This window comes from Dromiciops gliroides, chromosome 1, assembly GCF_019393635.1.
Source record: "Dromiciops gliroides isolate mDroGli1 chromosome 1, mDroGli1.pri, whole genome shotgun sequence".
Classification (NCBI taxonomy): Eukaryota; Metazoa; Chordata; class Mammalia; order Microbiotheria; family Microbiotheriidae; genus Dromiciops; species Dromiciops gliroides.
The window spans coordinates 98977425-98990573 of NC_057861.1; the positions used below are offsets into that span (position 1 = coordinate 98977425).

General features: G+C 40.8%; 1 protein-coding gene across 1 annotated transcript; it reads left to right on the top strand.

Moving 5' to 3' along the window:
* The first annotated feature begins 11283 nt into the window (after positions 1-11283).
* Positions 11284-12915, top strand: LOC122755888 (non-POU domain-containing octamer-binding protein-like). Its single transcript, XM_044004860.1, is given in 2 exon segments — positions 11284-12580; positions 12583-12915. Coding segments are annotated over 2 exon segments (1410 nt in total). The 5' UTR covers positions 11284-11308; the 3' UTR covers positions 12721-12915.
* Positions 12916-13149: the final 234 nt, after the last annotated feature.

A 13149-nucleotide genomic window follows, 5' to 3' on the forward strand; every position in this document is an offset into this window, starting at 1 on the left:
CTAGATTACTATAATAATTTACTATAGTATAATTCATGCTTATTCTATTCCACTAAGTCAACTTTAGACTAGTTTTTTTACCTCACTCTCTTCCACCTTACTTTTGAGGTGGGATGGGAGGGGTGATCTTGTTGAATCTTTTGCTCATGTCAAGTGAGAGATAATGCTATAAAGAGAAAGGTTTGGGGCCTTCTCCCCACTAAGGCCATGTAGACCTCAATTCTTGGCTTCTGCATTTATTCTTATCTATTTTCAATAAGGAAGATTGATCTGGAAGTCAGGGGAGAACCAAAGAAATCTAGCAGTCATTGTCCTACCTGGGTTTTTTGACCAATAGAGTATCAATGTCCTAAAAAACAAAGAATGACTTTTGGGAATAACCTATAGCACCCAGATCAAGGTAACTGAGTTAAGGAATCATCCAGCAGTCATCATATATCTGTATATAAATGGAGCAGGACCAATGTTATGTAGGAATTATGATAAGAGTGAGCCCATTCTTCCTTAGAAACCAAGGTAGCATAGGGAAATAGTTTATTTGACCACCTGGCCCCAATTAGGGGAATGTAATAGCTAATTAAAGTTAAAATGGTACTGGGATCTTAGTCACTTGCACCTAACAGTGTATGTGGGGGGAGAAGACACAAGTGGTGGGGAATCAAGTGAATGGCAGTAGAGACTAGGCACGCCCAGATACCTTAGCATTCACTGGAAACATGAGTGATAGATGTAGACTATCTGACTCTGGTATAGAGGGCCAGAAAAAAAATTAGATGGGAATATAGACAGAGATTTGCTTTTTCAACACAAGGAAGAGGTTCCTAAAATCCTTCAAGATCCTTACAAGTTGAAATTTAAAAGCTTAGAAATAATTGAAACTCTTCTTATTATAATTATTTAGTTGCCACAATCAGTCTCAGAGACTTGTAACATGTGAGACAGGTTAGAGAGTGAGGCCCTTGAGAAAATGGACAAGCATCATATGTTTGTGGAGTGCAGACTATGGAGAGCATCAAGTAGAGAGTTAACTAGCAGAAAAAAGGATGAAAAATGCCAGTTGTTGAAAGAAAGTAAAACCACAAAATCTGAGAGAAAAATGACCAGAGCTTAGAGCAGAGGAGAGCTAATGAAAGGAAAACTAAGGAGGTGAAAACGTTGGGTAAGGAGAAGAATGACGATGGTGAGATGACCACTCTCTGCTAGGAATATAGGAAAGCTGAGGTTAAGTAATGGAAGAGAATGATAGGCAGGATCACCTACAGTGAGCAGTTGTCTGTAGCTGAGTGTGACAGCAGGTGAGAGCTGCTGAAAACAGGCTGTGTGGAAGAGGCAGAGGAAACAAAACCCTGGTACCTTGCCTGGAGCCTGATTCAAGGTAGTGCTGTAAGTAAAAAACACTATAGATCTTTGGGGAGGTCATTCACCCAGAAACACTGTGTTGTTACTTTTAAAGAACTCAGATGCAAAATCTGTTTTCATTAACTCATATATAATACTGTTCATGTTTTGAGCTTTGTGAACCTGTGCACTTTTAAGGGGAAACCGGCAACTACCTGTGAGGAGGACCCAATAATGACATTCACAACCATTCATTCAGGGGACAGTGATCTAGAAAAATTGAAAGGTCTTCTGAGTGTACCTTGACCCTTTATATTAGGAGTGAGCCTCTGAAACAAGAGTGCTATGGAAAAAAATCCAGTTTCCAACTTATTCTGCTCTTTTTGCTCTCTCTTCTCACTGACAATTAGAAATTTGTAATAATCTACTTCTGGCTTGCTTCTTTTCTATCCTATTATCTTCTAGTATAAACAAATAAATAAAAGCTATTAAAAGTCATCTCTGCCCCCCATGGTTATGCAACCCAACCCAAAGCTATCCAACCCAATCCAACTGGCACTTAACTACCTACTTTGTACAAAAGTTGAAGCTAGCCACTAAGGATACAAAGTCAAAATGAAAAGCAGTCACAACCCTCAACTTACATTCCACTTCAAAAATAATGCTTAGTTGTTCCTAGAACCATAGTACTTTTGTTGTTTTGGTAACATTATACAATATTAGCTAGGTATCACCTATCTTCAGAAAACATATTAAACAGTATCTCATGTAAATGAGCTTTTGATTACATCCTATGAGAAAAATAAAATTTTTAACCAAATGATGTTTTTAATTTTATGTTTTTAATATCTACTTTCAAACTTTTTTCTCCTCTCATTAGTAGGGAACAATGAAGTACATACCTTTGGTTTCATTGTTGTAGGGAGCTCCTAGTGACTAAACTTCCTATACTTGACTTTTCCCTTATGAAATGGTCTCCCTGCACACACTTTCCAGTACTGGCTGCATCATGACTCATTCTCCTCAGGTCACTGGTCAAGACTGAGGAGTTGGAATAGTCTTTGCTTCCCATTGCCTCGTTCAGGTTCTCCCTCTTCCTTCTTCACTAAGTAACTTCTCTTCATGCTATATATGCTACCACCCAATCACAATCCTGGTAGCAGTTGTCTACAGACTTCCAGGTCACTCCTTTTCTTTCCTCAGTGAATCTGAGAACTGTCTTACAATAGATCTCTCCTCACCAACTCCTGCCCTTATACTAAGGGATTTCAACATATACAGTCATCCTCCTTCAAATACCCTCACCACTCAGTTCCTCACTCTACTCTCCTTCCACACACAAAGATGGTCATACTCTTAATCTTGCCATCACCCAGAAATGTTCATGAAATTCCCTTATCTGATCCTAACCTACTGGCTTTTTACCTCTTCCTCTTCCTTTGCATAACCTCATTATTTGTATTCACATCACAGGGGACCTCCTTTCCTTGACCCTTCAATTCTCTCCCAGGTCATCTCCCCTGCACTAGCCACCTTCTCCTCTTTTCCCCATCCTGACTCCTTGGAGAACGAATTCAACTCTATACTCCTCATCTCTTAAATCCCTGGGCACCTTTATCATATCACCAATTATGCCCATCCAAGCCTCAGCCTTGTTTCAATCACACTTACAAACATGCTACTATACAAAGGTGGAGAAAAACATGCAACCATTCTGACTGGGTCCACTACAAATTGATGTTACCTAGCCTCAACCTAGCCCTCACTGCTTTGGGGCAATACTGATATATCTCCTTAGTCTAATTACTCCACAACAGCTCTTCCAAACCTTTTACACTCCTCTCCTTCCACACTTTTAGCTGAGAACCTTGCCTCCTGTTTTAGAGAAAAATAATTGAGGGCATTTGCTGTGAACTCTTCCCCTTTTTTCTAATTTTCTATCATTCACCCATGTCTTCTGCCACATTCTCCTCCTTCACCCTTGTTTCATATGATTAAGTGGCTATACTCCTTTCCAAGTGATCCCATTCCATCCTGTCTCCTCCAAGAGATTGCTCCGTGTCATCCCCACTCTTTTATTTATTTTCAAACTCTCCCTCGCCACTGACTCCTTTCCTATACCTGCAAACATGATTATGTCTCCCCTATTCTGAAAAAAAGACTCTCATTTGATCCTTCCATCTGTAACAATTGGAATGATGCTACCTGCTGGAGACTTACTGTAGAAGAGCTCCGCCCATGAGGTGAAGGTCTTTGAGGGCAAGACCATGCGTCTTTTCTTTGGCGTCAGGAAGTGACGTTTGCTTGTGGGAGGAAGAAGGGGTAGCCTGGCGCTCTGACTCGCTCTTTCCTGAGGACTCCGGTGGAGAAGGGAGCTAGAAATGTGCTCTCCCTTTAATAGATAGATGAATGTAGGCCTTTTCTTCTCTCTTTACCAAATTCTCCTTCTCCTTAATAAATGCTTAAAAGTCTAACTCTTGTTAAAGCCTATAATTTATTGGCGACCACTCATTAGACATTTTAGACAGTTTAGCTAGAATTTTAGCCCTTAACACATCTCTGCTATAGACCTATTTCTTTTCTGTCCTTTTGTGGCTAAACTCTAAAAGGCTATCTATAATAGGTGCCTTGACTTTCTCTCCCCTTACTCTCTTCTTAACCTCTGGCTTCCAGCTTTATCATTCCAATGAAGCTATACTCTCCAGAGTTACTAATAAGCTTCTTTTTAACATCTCTACAACCTTTGACACTATTGATTACACTTTTCTCCTTGATATTCTCTTCTTTCTAGGTTTGTGGGACACCATTCTCTCCTGGTTTTCCTCCTACTTATCTGACCACTCCTCTGTGTCCTTTGCTGGATCCTTCTCCAGATCATACCCTCTAATTGAATGTGTCCCTCAGGTTTTTGTTCTGGGTTCTCTTCTATTCTTTCTCTATACTACTTCACTTGTTGATCTCATCAGCTCCTGTGGATTTAATTTTTATCTTTAACTTATCATCCTTATGTTAATGGTTCTCAAATCTACCTTTGCAGCTTGAATCTCTTTCATCATCTCCAGTATTGCATCTTCAATTGCTTCTTTGACATCTCAAACTGGATATTGAATAGATATCTTAAATTCAATATGCCTCAAACAGAATTCATTATTTTTACCTCTAAACCTTCCCTGCCCCCACATTCCCTATTAATGTAGAAAGCAAAACCACTCTCCCAGTCCCTCAGGCTTGCAACCTATGAGTCCCCCTAGAGTCCTCACTATCCCTCATCTCTCATATATCCAAGATTTTGTCAAGGACTCTCAATTTCACCTTTGCAGCATCTCTTGAATATATGCCCTCTTCTTCTCTCTGACACTTCCTCCACTCTGGTGCAGGCCATCATTACCTCACATCTTGATTACTGAAACAGCCTGCTGGTGAGTCTGTCTCTCTCAAGTACCTCCCTACTCCAATCCATTCTCCATTGAGCCACTAAAGTGATTTTCCTAAAGCACGGGTCTAATCATATCACTACCCCTTATCCCCTCCAAATAAACTCCAGTGGTTTCCTATTGTCTCCCAGAGCAAATACAAAATACTCTATTTGTCATTCAAAGCCCTTCATAATTTATATCCCCTTTTACCTTTCCAGTCTTCCTACACCATACTCCTGGCCACATACTCTTTGATACAGTGATGCTGGCCTCCTGGCTCTTCCACATATACTCCTTGAGGGCAAGGACTGTATTTTGCCCCTTTTTTATCCCTTGTGCTTAGCCGAGTACCTGGAACATAGTAGATGCTTAATAAATGTTTATTAAATGCATCGACAACTATTCTGCAGCATAATCTTAAAGAGTTGACTCAGAGAAAGAAGTTAAAAGTGTCTTGCTCAAGGTCACATAACCAGTAGGTTTCAGAAGAAGGACTTGAACCCAAATCTTCATGAATCCAAAGCTAGTTCTCTATTTATGCCAAACTGCCTCTTACTTTTTTCTTCTTTTTTAAATAGTATTTTATTTTTTTCAGTTACACGTAAAGAGAGTTTTCAACATCCATTTTTGTAAGATTTTGAGTTCCAAATTTTTCTCCCTCTCTCCATTGCTTCCCTCTTCCTGAAGCCAACAAGTGATCTGATATAGGTTATGCAGTACAATCATGTTAAACATATTTCCACATTAGTTATGTTGTGAAAGAAGAATAAGAACAAAAGGGAAAAACACAAGAAAGAAAAAAAAAGTGAAAATAGTATGCTTTCATCTGCATTCAGATTCCATAGTTCTTTTCCTGGAGCATTTTCCATCATGGGTCTTTTGGAATTTCCTTGAATAATTGTATTGCTGAGAAGAGTGAAGGCTATCACAGTTGATCATCAGTAATACAATATTGTTGTTACTCTGTACAATGTCCTTCTGGTTCTGCTCACTTCATTCAGTATCAGTTCATATAAGTCTTTCACTTAGCTGAAAATTTACCTGCTCATCATTTCTTATATTATAGCACAATAGTATTCCATTACATTCATATGCCACAACTTCTTCAACCATTTCCCAATTGATGGTCATCCCCATGATTTCCAATTCTTTGCCACCACAAAAGAGCAGCTATAAATATTTTTGTACATATGGGACCTTTTCCCTTTTTTATGATCTCTTTGGGATATAGACTAAGTAGTGGTATTGCTAGGTCAAAGGGTATGCAGAGTTTTATAGCCTTTTGGGCATAGTTCCAAATTGCTTTCCAGAACTCTCACTTTCAAAGTTATGGGTGAACCCTTATGGAAAACTTATGGGATGGCATGGACAAGCATTGTATAGGATGAGGCTTGAATGGATTGAAATTTACATCAATGAATGGAATACCCATATCAAGATCACAGATCCATTGAAATGTCTATGTGTATGTCCACGTATTTATATTGAGTTGTTTTTGTTGTTTTGAGTCTGTGATTTGTTTTCTGTGGTGAACTTCTGGTGTGGAAATTTCTTCCCTTGATGCCTTCTTTTCTGAGATTACCTTTCACCTACTCTGTATGCACGTAATATGTAGCTCAATTTTTTTCATGTGTGTTTTCCTCCATTAAAGTGGGACTTGTCTGAGGGGATTTTGTTTTGTTTTTTCTTTTCTTGGTATTCCCAGCACTTAGCATGGTGCCTGAAACATGCTAAAGGCTTAATATTTGGAATTTTATTTTTTCCCAATTTCTTTTCCTCCTCTCCACCCCCCTTAATAACTCAAGAAATTCAATGTAACTTATACATATGTAGTCATGCAAAACATTTCCACATAAGTCAGTTTGTGAAAGAAAAAAAAACAAAAACCTTTAGAAAAAGGAACTAACAAAAAACATTCTGTTTCAATCCGTATTTATATACCATCAGTTCTTTCTTTGTAGATGGACTGCATTTTTCATAAGTCCTTCAGCGTTGTCTTGGATCATTGTATTGCTAAAAGCAACCAAGTCATTCACAGCAGATCATCTTACGATATTGCTGTTACTTTGTATATAGTACATTTAATTTTACATCAGTTTGTGTATGTCTCTCTAGGTTTTTCTGATAGCATTCTGCTCATCATTTGTTATAGCACAATAGTGTTCTATCATAATCTCATCCCACAATTTGTTTAGCCATTCCCCAATTTATGGGTATCTTCTCAATTTTGAATTCAAGTTTTTTAAAAAAATCTCTTTCAGGATACCAACCTACTAGTGGTATTACTAGGTGGAAGAATATGCGTGTTTTTATAGCCCTTTGGACATAGTTCCAAATTGTTCTACAGAATGTTTGAATCCATTTACAACTTTACCAAGAGTGTATTAATGTTTCATTTTCACCATATCCCCAAAACATTTGTCATTTTCCTCTGCTGTCCTATTGATCCAATAGGTACGAGGTGGTACTCAGAATTGTTTTGACCTGAATCTCTCCAATCAATAAAGAGTTAGAGCATTTTTTTTTCATGTGGCTATGGGTGGTTTTGATTATTTCATCTGAAAACTTCATGTCTTTTTATCATCTATTAATTGGAGAATGGTTCTTATTTAAACAAATTTGACTCAGTTCTCTACGTCTTTGAGAACTGAGGCCTATCAGACAAACTTGCTTCAAATTTTTTCACAGTTACTGTTGCTTACTGTATTTCCCTCCATCCTATTCTCTCCCCTTGATATTTACACTATTTTCTATCTTCTTTCACCCTATCCCTCCTGAAAAGTGTTTTGCTTCTTACTAAAAAGGCTTAATAAATGCTTAAGTTTAGTTGACTGACTGATAGAACATGAACACCTGCTCATGTTCATACAGCAGACACATGGAAAAAAAGAGGATTTGAATCCAGTTTTTTCAGAGCTGGCTTTCTTTCCATCATAATGGGCTGCCTCTTTTTGATAGTAGTGTAACTCTAGGAATAATTAGGATATTTGTGCTTCTTCTACTTTTGTGTAGTATTACTACAACATCATGTTGTAGGCTACTGGAAAGTCCATTTTGGACTTACTAAGCAAAACACTGTTATTTGTCTCATGATCCTATTTATAATTTAAGTGTAAAATAGGATCAGTATGTACAAATTTACCTTCAATATTTACTCACTTTATTTCCTGAGTGAACTTTAAACAAACCAAATTACAAGGTATAGAATGGTAGTAAGAATAAAATGGGGGTAGGGTTTGTACAGAAATAGTTTCAAGCAGTAAGAAAGCAGGATGATCTCTGGCTCTTGATATTGTGTTTTAATTTGTGAGTGTCCCCAAACTCCCCACACCATACACCTCAATTTAGTTTCTTCCCATTTCCCAGGCTCTTAGTTAGAAGTTACCTGGTGCAACTATCTATTCCTTTGCTGTCCTGGGAACTCATGTTCTACAGTTTCAGTAAGGAAAAACCTTCTTTAGCTTCAGAGAGACAAGACACAATTTTGAAATATGATTTTATTAGATACAGTTCCTGATCTGGGCCCAACCAATCTGATCTTTTAACCTGTACTCTAAAATTGGTGCCTAAGAGGGGCAATTGCTATTTCAGGTTCTGGGGTTAACTACTATTTTAACACTGTAGCATTACATTAACCAAATCCTGTTTTTCACTCATACTATGACCTCCAATCCCTTTACTCCTCAGTTCTCTCCCAGGCCATCACCCCTTCACTAACAACTCTCTCCTCTTTTCCTCATCTTGTTCCCTTGATGAACCAGTTTAACTGAGTTCCTTTTTTCCCTTTCTCTTCATCTCATATGTCTTCTGCTTCTATTTCCTCCTTTACCCCTATCTCATATGAAAAGATGGCTCTACTCTTCACCTAGGCAAGTTTTCTACCTACAAGTGATTCCATTCCATTTTTTCTCTTTCAAGTGTCCTCTCATTCCCACTCTATCACTTATTTTCAGTTTCTCCCTATCTACTGGCTCCTTGCCTACTGACTACAAACATGCCCATGGCCCATATCCTCAAAAAAACCTCATTTCAACCTCCCATCCCTGTTAACTATTGTCCTATATCTTTTGCTCTTTGTGGCAAACTTTTATGAGAGGAGTGTCTACCATATATGCCTCCATTTCCTTTATAGTCATTCTCTTCTTATCCCCTCACAATCCAGCTTCTAATATCATTGTTCCACTAAAACCCCTCTATCTAAAATGACCAGTGATCTAATTGCCAAATCCAATGAACTTTTATCAATCTCCATTCTTCTTGACCTCTCTGCACCCTTTGGCATTGTCAATCACACTCTTCTCCTTGATGATCTCTTCTTCCTTGATTTTTCAGATACTCTTCTCTCAGGGTTCTCCTCCTATCTAATTACCTATTTCCTATATTTTCCCTTAATCATCCTCCTCCCCCCTACCTTGTAAGTTTTCTATTACTTTTGAGGGCACCACTATCCTCACAATTTCCCAGGTACAACTTAGGTATCATCCTTAATGCTTCATTCTTGTTCATTCCCCATATATAATCTCTTGTCAAGGCTTGTCAATTTCACTTTTTACAGCATCTCTCAGATATTCCCCTTCTCTCCTCTGGCACTGCCATCATCCTGGTACAGGTTTTCATTACCTCATGCCTGCACTGTTGTAATAACCTACTGGTAGGTCTGCCTGCCACAAATCTCTTTCCACTCCAATGCATCCATTATTCAGTCACCAAAGTGATTTTCATAAGGCACTGTCATTTCCCAGTCAATAAACTTTAGTGGTTCTCTATCACCTCTAGGATCAAATGCAAAATTCTACTCGGTATTCAAAGTCCTTCATAACCTAGCTTTCCCTCTCCTACATTTCTAGTTGGCTTGCCCCTTATACCCTCCTTCCTCCCACCCCTCCCATACACTATGCTTCATTGATACTGACCTCCCTGCTATTTCCTGAACATGACATTTCATCTGTCAATGTTGGGCATTTTCTCTGGCTTTCAGTCATGCCTGAAATGCTCTCGTACCTCATCTTCCCATTCTGACCTCCCTGACTTCCTTCAAGTCCCAGCTAAGATTTTACCTTTTACAGGAAACTTTTCCCAATCCCTCTTAATTTTAATGCCTTCCCTCTCTTATTTCCCATTTATCCTGTATATAACTTGTTTATACATATTTACATGTTATGCAAACATTAGATTGTGAAAGCCTTGAAGGCAGGGATTATCATTTGTTTTTCTTTGTAGACCCAGTGCTTAGCACACTGCCTGACACAAACTAAGTACTTAATAAATGCTTATTGAATGATCAACTAACTGATAGAGGAGGTGACTTTCCTCTACTTAATTGGGTCCTGTGTAGAATAGTGGTGCAGTTGATAGAGTGTATGACCTGGAGTCAGGAGTCTTGAGTTTAAATCTGGCCTCAGATACTTACTAGCTATGTGACCCTGGGCAACACACTTAACCCTGCTTGTCTCAGTTTCCTCATCTGTAAAATGAGCTAGAGAAGGAAATGGCAAACTACCCCAGTATCTTTGCCATTAAACCCCCAAACAAAGTCATGAAAAATCACATGTGACTGAAAAATGACTGAACATATAGCATTGACCCACCAAATTCAAAGTCCCAAATTCTCTTGGGTTTGCATTTGACTTTTCAGGGTTTCCCTGCTGGGCTGGTGGCAACAACTGGTCTGAAATCCTGGTTCTAAAGTCATCAGAGCTTGAGTTCCTAGGTCCAGGGATCCTACCAATTACACCAAGAACTGAAAAGGACAAGTGAAATAGACCCAAAGCCCAACTAATTGAGTGAGTAATAAATATTTGTCAAATTCATAGTGTCCTGACCATCCTGTTGCCTGCCTCATGGTCTGTTTCATGAAGAAATGGGTTCCCTTTTCATTGGATGCTTTTGAACAAAGGTTAGATGATCAGTTCTGATAATGTTAGAGAGTTAACTCCCAGTCAAATACAATTTGGGCTAAATACTTTCTGAGGTCCCCTCTAATAGTGTTATTCTGTGAAATCTTCTCATCTGAACTTTTCATTTTAATAACATCTTACATTTATAGATAGATACTTATGGTTTGTAGAATGTCTTGCATGCATAGACAGATGAAGAAATGGTGGCCATGAAAGATGAAGAAACTTGCCCAACACCATTTAACCAAATCTCATTTGAGGATGACTTTTATTTGTGCTCATACCCAAGGCAGGGAAACTCAGTAGCCCCTCAGGGTTTTCTCCAGCCTGGCATAAATGTAGCTTATCACTCTGATTTAACAGGATGAATGAAATTCTTCCTCTTCTCCATAACTCTATTTGACTAAGTTGGTTTTTATATAATCATGCTGCTGTTTTGTAATGTTTTACTCCTAGTAAGGAGCCAATAAACTTGTATAGAGAAAAGGGGCAGCTAGGTGGTGTGATAAAAATTATTTGTGGTTAAGATTAATATTCCCGGGTGCCGAACTAGGTTGAGTGGTTTCCGGCGGCCGTGCGCTCTTTTCTGGAGGCGCTAGAGGCGGCGGAGCGGTGCCGCTACTCCGGGGAGACACGGCTTTGCCTCAGGGTGCAAAAATGCAGAGCAATAAAGGCTTTAGCTCGGACAAACAGAACCATACTCCAAGGAAGCAGCACCAGCACCAGCACCAGCATCACCAGCAGCAGCCGCAGCCGCAGCCGCCACCGATCCCTGCAAATGGGCAGCAGGCTAACAGCCAGAATGAAGGCCTGACTATTGATCTGAAGAATTTTCGGAAGCCAGGGGAGAAGACTTTCACCCAGCGGAGCCGCCTCTTTGTGGGCAATCTCCCTCCTGACATCACTGAAGAGGAGATGAGGAAACTGTTTGAGAAATATGGAAAGGCAGGCGAGGTGTTCATTCACAAGGACAAAGGCTTTGGCTTCATCCGCCTGGAAACTCGCACCCTAGCCGAGATCGCTAAAGTGGAGCTGGACAACATGCCCTTACATGGAAAGCAATTGCGAGTGCGCTTTGCCTGCCATAGGGCATCCCTGACAGTTAGGAACCTGCCTCAGTTCGTGTCCAATGAACTGTTGGAATTGGCTTTCTCTGTCTTTGGCCAGGTGGAGAGAGCTGTAGTGATTGTGGATGATCGAGGAAGGCCTTCAGGGAAAGGCATCGTGGAATTCTCAGGGAAGCCAGCTGCCCGGAAAGCTTTGGACAGATGCAGTGAAGGATCCTTCCTTCTGACTACATTTCCTAGGCCAGTGACTGTGGAGCCGATGGACCAGTTGGATGATGAAGAAGGGCTCCCAGAGAAGTTGGTCATCAAGAACCAACAATTTCACAAGGAACGAGAGCAGCCACCTCGATTTGCCCAGCCTGGCTCTTTTGAGTACGAGTACGCTATGCGCTGGAAGGCACTGATTGAGATGGAGAAGCAGCAACAGGACCAAGTAGACCGAAACATCAAGGAAGCCAGAGAGAAACTGGAGAAGGAGATGGAAGCTGCTCGCCATGAGCACCAGGTCATGTTGATGAGGCAGGATTTGATGAGACTCCAGGAAGAGCTGCGGAGAATGGAGGAGCTACATAACCAGGAGGTGCAGAAACGCAAGCAAATGGAGCTCAGGCAGGAGTAGGAACGCAGGAGGCGTGAAGAGGAGATGAGGCGGCAGCAGGAAGAAATGATGCGACGCCAGCAGGAGGGCTTCAAAGGAAACTTCCCTGATGCGAGAGAGCAGGAGATGCGGATGGGCCAGATGGGTATAGGAGGTGCTATGGGCATAAACAACAGAGGATCCTTGGGAGGTGCTAATGTGCCAGCTGGTGCCCCAAGTGCTCCAGGGCCTGGTCCAATGATGCCCGATGGAACCATGGGCATCATTGGACCCCACCACCCAGTGACCGCTTTGGCCAGGGTGGTACAATGGAAGGACTTGGGGCAATGGGTGGAAACCCTCCCGCATTCAACCGAGGAACTCCTGGAGGGGACTTTGGCCCAAACAAACGTCGCAGATACTAATAGAGTCACAGTGTCGAGTTTCCCCTGACCCTGCAGACAAGGACCCTTTTTGGACTAGCCAGGATTCTACCTTAGAGGGGTGTTGGGGCTCCGCTCCTCCTACTAGTTAGGCCTCCCCACTTGAACTACTCTAGGTAGGAAATTTGCTGAGGGCAGAGAGGGGTTAGGGAGGGGCATTTAGTGAAGCAGTTCTATGTGGCGAATTCCTAAAGCTTCAATGTGAAGGCTACATTGGGGCTAGGGGGAGGCCATGGCACAAGCAGACCCGGCTATATCCCTGTTTCCCTTGACCATTCCACCTTTCTCCCCTCACTGCTCCCTCAGTCACTTAGACACAATCCTTACCCCCATTTCCTCTCTGGTTAGGACCTCAGGTGTGTCCATGAAGTTCTGGCAACAATACCAATAGAAGACCTCTTCCCTCTTCCC